At 50.9% G+C, this 14407-nt stretch overlaps 1 protein-coding gene across 1 annotated transcript; it reads right to left on the bottom strand.

The window, feature by feature from the left end:
- Positions 1–4646: 4646 nt before the first annotated feature.
- LOC116510211 (erythroblast NAD(P)(+)--arginine ADP-ribosyltransferase-like) lies at positions 4647–11136 on the bottom strand. The gene is made up of 4 exons (XM_032219682.1): positions 11086–11136; positions 9403–10225; positions 6693–6731; positions 4647–4825 (listed from the first exon to the last, which is right to left on the bottom strand). Exons 1-4 carry the CDS (start codon positions 11134–11136, stop codon positions 4647–4649), a joined length of 1092 nt encoding a protein of 363 aa, XP_032075573.1.
- Between the last annotated feature and the right edge of the window lie 3271 nt (positions 11137–14407).

Genomic DNA, 14407 nt, shown 5'->3' with positions numbered 1-14407 from the left:
CAATATCTCAGGGCTGCCCAAGAAAAAGGACTCAACCTCTTCTCCAAAGGCCCCGGAAGGCAGGACAAGAAGCAACAGATGGGAACTAATCCAGGAGAGAAACAACGTGGGACTAGGAGAAACTTCCCGATAGAACAATTGGACAGTGGAACAGAAGTTGCCTCCAGAAGTTGTGAACGATCCAACACTGGAAGTTTTAAAGAAGAGATTGGACACCCATTTGACTGAAATGGTGTAGGGTTTCCTGCCTGAGCAGGGGGTTGGACTGGAAGACCTCCAAGGTCCCTTCCCACTGTTATTCTATCAGGCCACCGGACTTTCTTGGGTTTTATACCTTGAAAATGGTTCACTTCTCATCCAAGAAGCTTCTAACACAGTGTTTCTCAACCTTGTCAACTTGAAGATGTCCGGACTTCAACTCCCAGAATTCCCCAGCCAGCGAATGCTGGCTGGGGAATTCTGGGAGTTGAAGTCCGGACATCTTCAAGTTGACAAGGTTGAGAAACACTGTCCTAGCACTTCCCCATCTTCAAGTTGACAAGGTTGAGAAACGGTGCTCTAGACTAACAACCAAGGGATAAACTGACACCCCTATCAAGGAATTGAATCAGCGAATGCTGGCTGGAGAATTCTGGGAGTTGAAGTCCAGACATCTTCAAGTTGTCAAGGTTGAGAAATACTGTTCTAACAGAACTAAAGAAGCTTCTTGGATCAGAAGCAAAACATTTTCACAGAGAAAGCCAAGACAGTCCGATGGCCTTTTGGGAAAGCACCTCTGGAACAACCATGACCTGGAAATGGAATGGACCCCACCAAGGATTGCTCAGGAGCCTAATATGACCACAGATGGAGACTGTCTCTTCTGCCCTGGTGGCCAATTGCCTTGATAGACACGGGGTTTGTTCAAGCACATGGCAGCAGCCAAGGGGAATGACCCAGGCCTTCTGGGGTGCAGCAATGGTGACACACAGTGGGGATAGCCTTCACCTTTCATGGTGCCACAGGTTCTTTTGTAGAGTGTGCTCCAAAACACCCAAGTCAGCTAACACAACTCCATTTGAAAGCAGAATAAGAGAGTTACAAGGGATCTTGGCGGTCTTCAATCCCCCACCCAAGGCAGGAAGGAGACCATAGGCCAGTGGTTCCCAAACTTGGCAACTTTCAGACTTGTGGACTTCAACTCCCAGAATTCTGGCTGGAGATTCTGGAGTTTGAAGTCCACAGTCTTAAAGTTGCCAAGTTTGGGAACCACTGACCTATGCCATTGCGGACAAGTGGCTATCTAGTCTCTTCTTAAAAGCCTTCAAAGATGTCAGCACCCACAACCTCTGGAGAAAAGCCCTTCCTCCGATTAATTGTTCTCACCGCTAGGAAGTCTGTAGAGATTCTCAGCCATCCAGGTCGTGGTTGCCCCGAAGGTGCCTGTCTCTTGAAAAAGCCCCTTTGGGACAGCTGTCACCTGGATGGCTGAGAATCTCTACAGACCTTCAGCTCTACAATTCGGGATGGAGACCCTTGGAATGGGGTGGGAGAAGGAGTGGATTTCCAGAGAGAGAGGAAAATGGCAGGCTACAGGAACCATTTGCACCACTCAGGGGACCTCCAGGTAGCCTCAATGACCTCCAAAATCCTCCAAAAGGACCAGCTGTCTGCAAGGAGTATCAGTCCTTCCCTTCCCCACTATCCTGTCAGAGCTGAAGAAGCTTCCTGGGTGAGAAGAGAAACATCTTCAAAAGAAAAAAAAACAAGAAAGTCCATAATAGCCTCCTGAAAACGCACCGTTGGGAAGTTTCTCCTCAATTCCAGACTGCTTGTCTCCTGGATGAGTTTCCACCCATTGCTTCTAGTCCTGCCTTGGGGGGGGGGGAATAATTTGCCCCCCTCCTCTTTGGGAAAGCCCCTGAAATATTGGCCATTATGTCCTTCTTTCCATTCATTCATTCCATTCCTTCCTTTCCCTCAACCTCCAGGGAAGTACTACATCGCCACCATGACGATGATCACGGCCTCCACCGCCTTGACCATCTTCATCATGAACATCCACCACTGTGGCCCCGGGGCCCGTCCCGTCCCCCGGTGGGCCCGCACGTTTATTCTGCGGTACATGGCCTGCATCTTCTTCGTCTACGAAGTCGGTGACAGCTGCAAGAGCGCCCCACAAGAGCCGGACCCACTCCCCCAAGTCCAGAGGGCCAGCGGTGAGGAATCCATGGGGGCAGGAGGGCCCCCTCCTTGGGAGGCCCCACTGTTCCGAGGGCCTGGACCCCTCCCCAAGGAGGCGGAGCCTGAGGAACAGCCCCCTTGCCCCCGAAGGACCTGCTGGTGCCACCAGGAGGGTGTCCTGTGGAACGTCGAGTACATCGCCAACTGCTTCCGAGAGCAGAAGGCCGCTTCCAGACGGACGGGGGAGTGGAAGAAAGTGGCCAAGGTGATGGACCGTTTCTTCATGTGGACCTTCTTTGCTATGGTGGCCATCATGAGCGTCCTGGTCGTGGGCCAAGCTGTGTGATGCCCGGCACCCGTTGTGTGGCTGGGAAAGGCAAGGGAGGAGCCGCCTGAAGGGAGGAGTGGGAACACAGGGACCCTTAGGTGTGAGTCAGTGGCGGGGTGGGGTGGTGGTGGATGGGTGGGTGGGTGGGTGGGCCTCAGCTGTCAGGTGTGAAGAACCAGGGACATTCGCCAGGTTCACAGCACAGAAGGTGTTACGATCGTTGACGATACCCAGGAATCTGGTCAACTAACAGTCAAAGCTACATTGGCCCTCTGAGGCTCAACAGAACTCCCAGGGAGCCGGCCTTGGCTCTCTTGTGGCTGTGCAAAGATTCTGAACTGATGACATGTTTGACCCCACCTTTCCCCCTCAGCCTGATCAGCTCCTGCAACGGCCTTTCGGCAGCTTTCGTGCAACCCCTCCTGTCTGTTGTCTGGAGTTTTAGGAGCACCTGCAAAGCGGTTGAAGGGAACCCCAATGTCCCCTTGGGCTGCAAGTGTGTTTGTGCTGTGGTGCTGGCTTTACACGGAGTTGCAAAACAGGGATTGGTGGCATCGCCCTTCGGCTCCTGCACGGGGTTAGAGTTCCATCCAGTGTTTCCCAAACTTGGCAACTTGAAGATGTCCGGACTTCAACTCCCAGAAGTTTGGGAAACACTGAGCTAGAGATTCAATTTTTGGTAAGATGCAAAGAATTCCTGCCCAACCCCAGGAGGAAATGGGTGGCATGACTGCCATGGATGGATACGTCCCTGGAATAGGGAAGAGAATCTTTGTAGCCCAGGAATAAACCATGGGGGGTCCTTGACGCTCTCTGAAATTGGCTGTTTCATGACCCAACTAGGGAACATCATCAGTGCTAGCAGAGCAGATCCCCCAAAACCAAGAAGGAAACATAAAAAACAACAAAACCCCAAACGGCTGCTTGTCAGCGATCAACACCCAGATGAGCAGAGATTTACACTAAGATTAACAATAGACCATCAATCAAAAAGTAAACAGTCAGGAAACTACCAATTTAACAAACCCTCAGGAAACAGCCTAATGATTAAAGACTCACCAGGAATATCCCCACAAACCCTGGCTGGAAAAGCAAAGAGCAAACCACCCCCCTTTCTTTTAGCACTGATGATGTCACCTAGTTGGGTCATGAAACGTCTGCAAGGAAACCACCCCTCCCAACTCTTTGCTAATATAGAGACATTCCAAACAGAGGTGAATATGCTGAACTGTTTTGGTATAATGCTAATCTTTTGAAACCTCCTGCAAACTTTCTGCAAAAAGGGAGGAACAGTTTGCCAGCAGTATCTTATTAATTAGCTTCACTTCTCTGAAGAGTTTACAAGACTTTCCTCTTATTAACTTTGCAAATATATTACATAAAAAGAAAAGGAAACCATCCCTCTCCAAGAGCATCAAGAACTCAACAATCCTCCTCCTCCTCCTCCCCCTCTATGCAAGCCCCCCCCCCCCCTTCTAACACTATTGATTTTATCTCATTGGGTCACGAAATGTCTGCAAGAAAACAACCGAGCTCAGAGACCCCCAAATGTCCCAGTGAGTCTCCCTGAGGCATCTCTGCTTGGATTCACACAACACCTGGGAGTGACCAGGTCTCTTCAACTTGGCTTGCCTTTTCCGGGGGGCCATCCCATTCCGGGCTGGCTGGTTAGTTTGGGGTTCTTTGAATTTCCAAACCTGGGAAATGGGTTAATTCTGTAGCCAAGTCAAGTGTACAAATATTGCACAATTGTGGCCAGAGAGAGTGACCCCGGGGGACCCTTCCAGAAGACCCAGGGCTTCTTCACACCGGCACCTGGCCAACATCTCACATCCTATCAGTTCTCACGTATAGACTTTGGGTGACCAGGCTAAATCCCTTCAGGGCCACTGCGATGGACGGTCACTTTGGAGATGATCACCTGAAGCTTCTTCTAGAAACAGTTCTGGCCTTTCATGGCCGCCTCTTCTGAAGGCAGAGAGTTCTCCGTTTCCTCATTGGCACACTTGAAGCTTTAAAGCGGGGGGCGGGGGGTGTCCAACCGCAGCACCTTTAAGACCTGTGGACTTCAACTCCCAGAATTCCCCAGCCAGCATGCCCAGGTTGAGAACCACTGGACTGGGGGAATCTTTCTGATCCCTTCTAAGTCTATCATTCACGGCTGGCTGGGGAATTCTGGGAGTTGAAGTCCATAAGTCTCCTCCTTTAGTAAAATCGAGCAAGGAAGCACCACCTCTTGGCCCACGGAAGCCATGCCAACCGGCCTCTTCTTCTGCTGCTGCTGCTGCTGCTTGACTGGCACCCTCGGGAAAAGGGTGGGGAGACCTTCCCCAGCTGTTAAATCACAGGAACCCCGGAGGTCCAAGGAGCCCCACAGCAAGGAGGGGACCCCAGAGGAGGAGAGGGGCTCGGTCTTTGGCAGAGAAAGGGCTCCAGCCTCCACCTGCCCAGAAAAAGGAAGAGAAGCTGGCTCCTGTTCAGATGATGCCCCCTGCCTGCCCAACTGCACTCTGCCACCTAAGACAATGACAACCCCCCCCCCAATGATCTCCATCCCAAGCAGCCTCTGCCCCTAATCTCCCCCCTTCTAAGGGCAGCCTTCGGGGCGTGGAATCTTTTTTGTTTCACCCCTGGGTGGGATGGGTGGGGAGGGTGGGATGAGGACAGACCCTTCCCCAACCCTTCTGGTCAGGGATTGGCCAGTTCTTCTCCAGACCTGCTCAGCACACACACACCGACCGCCCCCTTCCTGCCCCCGCTGACTCTCTCACCAGGCTCCCAGCAAGGGAGAGGAGGGGTAACAGGCAGAAGGAACAGCGGATTTTCTGCCAGTTTCACTTTCCCTCTTCTCTCTTCCTCCCTTGAGGTAAGAATCTGTTTCGGTCCTCAGGGTGTGACTGGCCTCGTCATCCCTCTGCCCCATGGCTTCCCAGGTGCTTCCTCATCCGTGTGCTTTTAGGGGAAATGGGGGGCGGGTGAGGAGGGGATGCCACCGCTGAGTTTCCCAGACAGAGTCCTGAAGTCCATCCGTCCCATTCCCACTGCAGTGCCTGATGGTTGGTGTCTCCCCTGTGATTGATGATCTACCCAACAAGAGTATACCTGTTGTGGCCTGTCGGCTGCCGGCCCCTCTAGCAGCCAAGTAGGAGGGGGAAGGAGGAGGAGGAGGAGGAGGAGGAAGAGGCATGGGAGTCAGGGTCAGTCTCAAGGCAACCTGAGAGCTCTGAGGGGGAAGAGGGAGTGGAGCTGGCACAGAGAGAGACAGAGAGAGGCGGAGACTGGGCCGTCCGTCAGCCCTCAGATGGAGAGTCAACAGCCCCCCAGGTCTGGAGGGGGCTGATGAGGAAGAGGAGGAACAGCTGGGCCCAGTTCCTGATACGCGCATGCACAGAAGGCAGAGGAGAGGAGAGCAGTGGAAATCTATGGGCCGGTCCTCGGGAAGAGCCACCGCTGCTAGCGAAGCCCCACCTCAACTCTGGGGATAAAAGGCAGGAGGCGGAGATGAATAGATATGACAGAGGAGAGGAGAGCAGTGGAAATCTATGGGCTGGTCCTTGGGACGGAAGAGCCACCGCTGCTAGAGAAGCCCCACCCTAGTTCTGGGGATGAAAGGCAGGGGGTGGAGATGAATAGATATAAAAGAGGAGAGGAGAGCAGTGGAAATCTATGGGCCGGTCCTTGGGACGGAAGAGCCACCGCTGCTAGCGAAGCCCTACCCTAGCTCTGGGGATGAAAGGCAGGGGGTGGAGATGAATAGATATAAAAGAGGAGAGGAGAGCAGTGGAAATCTATGGGCCGGTCCTTGGGACGGAAGAGCCACCGCTGCTAGCGAAGCCCTACCCTAGCTCTGGGGATGAAAGGCAGGGGGTGGAGATGAATAGATGTGGCAGACAACTATTCGTCTCCCAGCCGGAGGGACTTGTTAGCCTGTGGTGAGAGAGAGATTTTTTGCCAGGGCTGCCGGCACTCCTAATGAAGGGAACATTGGTTTAGCTACTGAGGGTTTTGTTGTGTTTGGGGAGCCACCGGCTCACTCCCAGATCAGGGCAACGCCCCAGAACAGGCACTTGGGGAAGATGCGATGAGAGAAAGGCAGCCATTTTGGGTGGGGAAGGGATGGGGAAGGCGGGGTGTCATGCAGTGCTGGTGGGAGCCCCAGGTGAGCAATTCCAACAGGGGCGGGGGAGCCGCCTCCACTCACCTGACCTGAAGAGGCATTTCCGCATCTGGCACTTTTTCTCTGCAAAGGGAAAAGAAGTTTGAGAGTGAAAAGAGAAGAGATTGCTGGCCTTCCTGGGAGCATTTGCATATCCACCAGAGGATTCTGGGAGAGCGAAGAGGAGCAACAGAGAAATGGGGTTTTACCTACATCGTCCCAAAGGTGCTTCTCCCCCCCCCTCCTTTCAAAAGGGAAACGGAGCTTTCTTTTCTTTTTCTCTTTGAAAACATTTCACTCCTCATCCAAGAAGCTTCTTCAGTTCTAACCTCAGTTTTGGGGCAACCATGACCGGGATGACTGAGAGCCTCCTTTGAGATTTCCCTACATGAATGGGGTGTATTTAGCCTAGAGAAGAGAAGGACCAGGTAGAGTAACAGAATAATGGCACAACCTTCTCTTATTCTGACCTGAATCCTAAAACACAGATCCCCCTGGGAGGGAAACACAGGAGGCCCTTGACTTACGACAACAACTGAGCCCAAAATTTATGTTGCTAAGCGAGACATTGGTTAAGTGATTTTTTTTGTCCCATTTTGCAACCTTGCTTGACCCAGCTGTTAAGCGAATCACTGCAGTTAAGTCTGTAAACCGGTTTTTAAGCAAATCCGGCTTCTTGCTGACTTTGCTTTTCAGAAGGTCGAAAAAGTGGATCACGTGACACCCCCAGGCCATTGGAACCGCCATAAATACAAGTCGGTTGCCAAAGAGTTCGAATTTTGATCACAGAACCATGAGGATGCTGCAGTGGTCATAAGTGTGAACATTGGTCATAATAAGTGACTTTTTTCAGTGACGTTGTAACGTAAATGAACTGTTGTAAATCAAGGACCGCCTGTAGTCCCCAAACGGTTGCAATCCATTGTACCCAAATTCCTGCGTAAGACCCCTGCAACGGTTAACACACCTGCCCTGTGGAGCCCCTCCTCTGTTTCTGGGGAGACCCCCGGGGTCTACGCTGGGACCATGACTACAGTAGCTCAGCAAGAGAACCTCTTGTCTCTACTCCTCCCTTGCTCCGCAGTCTGCTTCCTTGTTCTTCAGTTGCTGTCTCCCACTCTGCCACCCCAAGGACCCCCGCATGCCAGCTGGGAGCTGAAGAAGCTTCCCGAATGAGAAAAGCGAAATGTCTTCTAAGGAAAAACCAAAAAGTCCAGAGTTGCCTCTTGGGGAGAAAAAAGCTCATCTGGAGCAACTGTGACCCAGAGGACCGAGAACAATCTCCGTAGATCAAGGCTCTCCGAACTTAGAAGGAAGTGGGGAAGGAAGGAGGAAAGGAAGGGGGAAAGGAAGGAGAGAAGGAGAAAAGAAAGGAGGGAAGGAAGGAGGGAAGGAGAGAAGGAGGGAAGGAGGGAGGGAAGGAAGGGGAGTAGGAGAGAAGAAACGAGGGAAGGAAAGAGGGAGGGAGGGAAGAAGAAGTAGGACCGTTGTAAGATAAGATGGATCTATGGGATGTTAAGAAAGCAATCTTCAAGTATATGGTCAACAGTAGGGGGGAAAATTGTTATAAATGCATATTATTAATAACAGTTATGAAATCATATAATTGTGAATGTATATATGAAATTGATAAAATAAAATAATAATAATAAAAAAAGGCTCTCCGAACTCGGCCACTTCAAGACTTGTGGACTGCAGCTCACAGAATTCCCCAGGCAGCAGAGCCAGCAAATCCTGTCAGTTGCAGACCACAAGTCTTGGAGTGGCCGAGACCCCTGCCGTAGAAGTTTCTTTGAGTGTCTTTTGCTTCCCACCCAGATCCTTCTCCTCTTCTTGAGGTTTCTTCAGCTCCTCTGATGAGAAGAAGCAGAAGGTTTTCAAAGGGGAAAAAAAACGAAGCCCAGTTGCCTCTTGAGAAAAAAGCCCCCTTGGGACACCCCTAACCTGGAGGACTGGGAATAATCTCCGTAGGCGTAGGAGTGCGTTCCTGCCAGCATTACTACCGGTTTGGTGACCGCGCATTTGCGCATTTGCACTTAAAAGGTCTGCACATTCGCACACCGTTAAAAAAAAAAGAGGGGGGGTTACATTTTTTCAATGAAGTTTGTTCTGCGCGTGTGCAGAACGGAAATTAAAGATGGCAGCGCCCAGGATAGAACCAGTATGGCCACATGTCCGGCCGAGGTACGACCTATTCCGCCAAACCGGGCTGTACTGGTAGGAACCCACCTCTGGATGCCAGGCTCCCCTTGTCCTCCCCCGTCTCTCTTTGTCCAATGCATGTTCATCGCATCAGTGACACTCTCTGATGCCAAAGGTGGACCTTAAAAAACCGAGAGGGGAGGAAAAGCGACTCGTTTGAGCTGCAGGGTCAGAGGGGGCCCCTGTGCCTCCCTTGGGCAGCTAAGGAGACCCCCGGGCAAATACGGCAGCCCGTAACACCACCAGGCACGTCCCCGGGAGACAGAATCAGAGAATGGCCTCTCAGTTATGCTGGCCATGGCTTGTGAGGGAATTCACTGGAGAGGAATTCACTGCTTGGAAAAGATGGCACTCAAAGGAAATTAGGCCACCCAAGAACACCATCAAAGCCGCCACTGGCCAGAGGACAGAAAAACTCAGTGCAAGAACAGGAGATGTGGGGAGACTACCTGGCCCAGAGGGACTGAATGGACATCATCATCATCATCATCATCATCATCATCATCATCATCATCATCACCACCACCCATCTATCTGGAGTTTTAGCGGCTACCTTTCACAAACACGCAGTTGTAGTTGCTGTCGTCTTCCAGCGAGAGAAGATGGATGAAGTTGGTCTCTTGGCCCTTGGTGAAGTTGACCACCTTGAACTTCTCAAAGGGAGGGATGAGGACCTCTTCCTCACCCGGGAAGAACGAATAGTTCTTGATGTTGACCCCGTAGCAGGTCTCGATGGTGAAGAAGCTGTCGGTGCCGAAGCGCAGAGCGCTCTCGTTGCTCCGCGAGGACGAGGTGAATTGTCCAAAGCGGACCAGTTTGGCGCGCTCGGAAGCGAAGCGGACGTTTCTGACGCCCCGATACACCTTCTGGCATCGGGGCGCGGCGGTGATGCCCAGTTGGTGGAGGGCTCGGGTTAGGAGAAAGTGGAAGGCCTTGAAATGGAAGTGGTTGAGGTAGCTGTCCCTGGTGCGCCCAGCCTCCCTCACGGCTGCGTTGAAGTCCCTGTGGAAGCGGCCTTGGACGGTGTAGGCCATGAGGGCGATGGCCTGCTCTGGTTTGAGGGTGGAGGACTCTGAGAAAGAGGCCTTCCTCTCCTTCCACGTGGAGGCCGCCTCTGCCCAGGCGTCGGCGTAGACTCTGTTGGTGGCAAACTCTGTGCGGTTCAGCTCCAGCAGTTCTGCTTCCATCAACTCCACGCAACCCTTGTACTGGTCATCGAAGGACGCCGCGGCCATGTTGAGAAGCACCTCCTTGACGGAGAAGAGGTCTCTCCTTATTTTGAGGGGGAAAGCAAAGACCTGGAGCAGGAGAAGGACAGGAATGGGCAGAAGGAAGACGAGGGCCCAGGTGGCGCTGGTGGCTTTGTAAACTTTACGCTACTGAATTGAAGGTTTTTAAATAGGAGGGAAGAATAGAAAGAATAGAATAGAATGGAATGGAATGGAATGGACTACAGTGGAGATAAGGTAAGATAAGGGAAGGGAAGGGAAGAGAGAGAGAAGGGAAGGGAAGGGAAGGGAAGGGAAGGGAAGGGAAGAGAAGAGAAGAGAAGAGAAGAGAAGAGAAGAGAAGAGAAGAGAAGAGAAGAGAAGAGAATATATGGAATGGAAGAATAGAATAGAATGGAAGGGAAGGGAAGGGAAGAGAAAAGAAGAGAAGAGAAGAGAAGAGAAGAGAAGAGAAGAGAAGAGAAGAGAAGAGAAGAGAAGAGAAAGAGAAGCAGTGGTGTAGAGCTGTGGTTCCCAACATGGGCCCCACGCCCCACAGAGGGGCAATTTATTTTCAATGGGGGCAATTAGAACCTTGTTTAAACCAGGTTAATGGCCTTTTAGGCATCCTCCACTTGAGCAGAGTTCACTTTTTGAGTAAAATTAGAATTACATGTCCTGGGGGGGGGGGAGGGATCAGGATTTTAAAGATGCTTAGGTGGGGCGTGGCCCCAAAAAGGCTTGGAAGCCACTGGTGTAGAGTCAGCCAAGGTCCCTCTCCATGACTGACAGGGAATGTGAATCCAAATCTCACCAATTTTAGATTCGAACCTTCGTTACAACATCACGGTGGGCGATTTAAAGAATTCTACACTCAACCTGGGCTGGTGGATTATTCCTGAGGACCTCGAAATACCTGCACGGTTTCAGTTGGCCTGATAAAAGTGTTGCCTCATTATGGATTTTGGAAGAGTGACATTCCAGGGCTTTTGGTGGCACTTTCGCTGTTGCAAGCTTTCCCTTCATACCTGAACATTCCCCATCAGGAGCCACGTCAAACAGAGCGCCAGACGCTTCATTCTTCACTCCTTTCAAAGCAAAAGAGAGATTATCATTCCCGTTATTCCTGCCTTCAAATGCCAGAATAGAACAGGACAAAATAACAGAGTTGGACGGGACCTTGGAGGTCTTCTAGTCCAGCCCCCTGCTCAAGCAGGAGGCAACCTATCCCGTTTCAGAGAAATGGCTGTCCAATCTCTTCCTAACAACCTCCAAGTGATGGAGCATTCACAACCTCTGGTGGTAAGCAGTTCCACTGGTTAATTGTCCTCACTGTTAGAAAGCTTCTCCTTCATTCCAAGTTGCTTCTCTCCTTATTATCGTTTTCATCTGTTGCTTCTTGTCCGGCCTTCTGGTGCTTTGGAGAATAGTTCGACACCCCCCCCCCCAAAAAAAATCTTCTTTGTGGCCGCCCCTCAGATAACCGAAGGCTGCTATCATGTCTCCCCTGGTCCTTCTTTTCACCAACTTCATGTATTTTGGGTCAGTGTGGCCTTACCAAGCATTATAAAGGGGTGGAACTAACACTCCACATGATCTTGGTTCTCTGTGACATAGAAAAGAGATCTGGGGGCTTATAGATCTCTTTCAGGATCTTTCCCTTCCCACCCACCCCCAACTCTGGATCCCTCCACAGATCCCCATGAGCTGCAGGGATCCTTCTCCCGTTAAACTGAGCAGCACCACCGGAAGAAAGGCAGAAAGTTCAACTCCAAACAGCAACAAGGAAGGCTAGGAAACGTCAGGGGGGGATTGTCTTACTGGAAGTCGGGGTTCAACGCAGGTGAGCATCCACCTTCAGCAAACCTGAAGACTTACAGACCCGCAACCGTTTTGTTTGCAATTTGTTAGATTTGCTCTTCAGCCGGCATGCCAGTTATGGGCTGCATTAGAGAAAATTGCCTCCAGGTTCTTCCCAAGGCGAGACGGCCGTTCAGGAAAGCAACGTTCCCATGGAGGTGGCTGAGCAATTCTGCCAAATACCAAAATGTGGCTTTGCTGACCTCTGGCATTTAACTCCTGCTTAGAAGACCCCCCAGCCTGAGGAGGAGGAGGAGGAGGAGGAGGAGGAAGGAGGAGGAGGAGGAGGAGGAGAATTAAAGAGTTTTCAGGGAGGTCCAAACTGGGCTTAAGGAAGGGGAGATGTTTACCTCTATCTGTGCAGGCTGGGGCCGATGGGCTATGTGCCTCCGTCCGCTTCCCTTCTCCCAGCCCTTTGCCACTTGCCTCCTGGGTGGTTCTTTGCAGCTGTGGGAGGCCGTCAATGTGACAGGTGGAGAGTCAGAGGGTGCCTTTTATAGACCCTGCTGGAAACCCTTGTTGCCCCCCGGGCTATTTATACCCACCGGTGTTGTTGTGCACAAGGACATCTGGAGTAACTTTCAAGACAAGGGAAAGAAGACCAGAAGAGCAGTGCAGCTAAGACCCCCCCCCCCATTCCCTGCTCCAAACGGTTGCACAACAGATCTGGACAGAGATCGGGGACGATGGGAGTTTAATCTATGTGGGTTTTCCGTTTGTTTCCCCAGCTGAAGGACTCATTATGGTGGTTGGATAGACTCCTCCAACATCTGGCGCAAATGCCATTAGGAAAGCATCCCCATTTCCAGAACATTTCATTGGGAGGGGGGAGGTCCTTGATGCTTTTTCTCCTTGGAGGAGAAAGAAGGAGGAGAACTGTAGGGTCCTTGATGCTCTTTGGTGGTTTCCTTGCAGATGTTTCATGACCCAACTAGGTAGCATCTTCAATGCGGATGAGTGTGGGTGTTGCCCCCTGCTTATCTATTGCAGTTTGTCCTGACAATGTTGATCAGGGCGAGGTTTTCTGCTTTATGAATATTCTTGAGTAGAATATTGTTTTCTGCTTGATTGTTTGTCTGGAGTTAATCCCTGCTTATCTGGATGGGGGCTGCTGAAGAGGATCTGTTCTGGTCTTTTTATTTCCTTCTTAACTTCTTTGCCATCTTTTTGCAACGGCGCGTAAATGTGCTTTATCTCTGTGTGACGCGTGATTTGTCTGAACAAGAAGCCTCCAGGAATTTGCTAGCATTTGGGGATTTGGCTCCATCTAATGTACTGTTTCCAAGCGGAATCCATCACAGTCTTTCCCCCTCAAACTGCATGTGCCTCCGTTTGCCCACATTCACATGTGTCCGTGTGTGCAAAGATGTCAATGGGAATCTTAATTTGTAGTCCTGTCCCCCCAATACAGAATTGCAGAATAACAGTGCTGGAAGGGACCTTGGAGGTCTTCTAGTCCAACTCCCTGCTCAAGCCGAAAACCCTCTGCCATTTCAAATAGCTGTCCAGTCTCTTCTTCTTAAAAGCCTCCAGTGATGAAGCACCCACAACCTCTGGTGGCAAGGCATTCCACTGGCTAATTGTCCTCCCTGTCAGGAAATTCCTGCTTAATTCCAGATTGCTTCTCTCCTTCGTTACTTCTCATCCGTTGCTTCTTTGATCTGCCTTCAGGGGCTTTGGAGGGTAGGTTCACCCCCTCTGACAGCCCCTCAAGTATTGGAAGATGCTATCATGTCACCCCCTTTTCTTTCTTTTCATTCAACTAGGCCAGTGGTGGGATTCAAATAATTTAACAACCGGTTCTCTGCCCTAATGACCATCTGGGTAGGCGGGGCTCGGTGGTCACGTGACTGGGTGGGCGTGGCCAACTCAATGTCACTCAGGTCGATGGGCACTTCGCCTTAGTTGTTACAATGGTAATCAGGGTTAATTGGAGAGGCAGTTTCTCTAAGCTGGGTAAAATAAAGATGAGGCTAGAAACAACACCAGAATGTTTCCCTCCTGCCTTCCTTACAGGATTAGCCCTGGAAAGTGGAAAGGAGATTTCTTCCAACAACCGGTTCTCCGAACTGCTTAGAAAGTTACCAACCGGTTCTCTCGGATAGGTGCGAACCGGCTGAATCCCACCACTGAACTAGACGTACCCCAAATTCCTGCAACAGTTCTTCATCTATTTAAGCCTCCAGTCCCCTCGTGATCCTTGTTGCTCTTCTCTGCCCTCCCTTTTTCCAGAGTCTCAACAACTTTTTTTTTTTTTTAATATTGTGGTGACTGGATACGTAACGTGTAAAGAGCAAACTTTATTGCACTGCACAAAAGAATAAAAGAGGCACCGAAAACAGGGGAATATTTGGTGTGTGTTTCTTTGTTTATTATTTTCAAGGCAACTCTAAGTGGCTTACAGCTTATAGCAAGATCAGTGAGATGAGCAAGGCTCAGCGGAGAGCAGTTATTTTATTTATTTAGTTAGTTTTTTCTTTATTCATTTGC

The sequence above is a fragment of the Thamnophis elegans genome, chromosome 6 (assembly GCF_009769535.1).
Source record: "Thamnophis elegans isolate rThaEle1 chromosome 6, rThaEle1.pri, whole genome shotgun sequence".
Classification (NCBI taxonomy): domain Eukaryota; kingdom Metazoa; phylum Chordata; class Lepidosauria; order Squamata; family Colubridae; genus Thamnophis; species Thamnophis elegans.
This window is presented reverse-complemented; position numbering and strand designations above follow the sequence as displayed.

Coding starts and splice junctions, on each gene's coding strand:
- LOC116510211 (XM_032219682.1), bottom strand. CDS start 11,136: ATGAAGCGTCTGGCGCTCTGTTTGACGTGGCTCCTGATGGGGAATGTT. Junction 10,226..11,085: donor TCCTGATGGGGAATGTTCAG/GTATGAAGGGAA, acceptor TCAATTCAGTAG/CGTAAAGTTTACAAAGCCAC. Junction 6,732..9,402: donor CAACTGCGTGTTTGTGAAAG/GTAGCCGCTAAA, acceptor TTCCCTTTGCAG/AGAAAAAGTGCCAGATGCGG.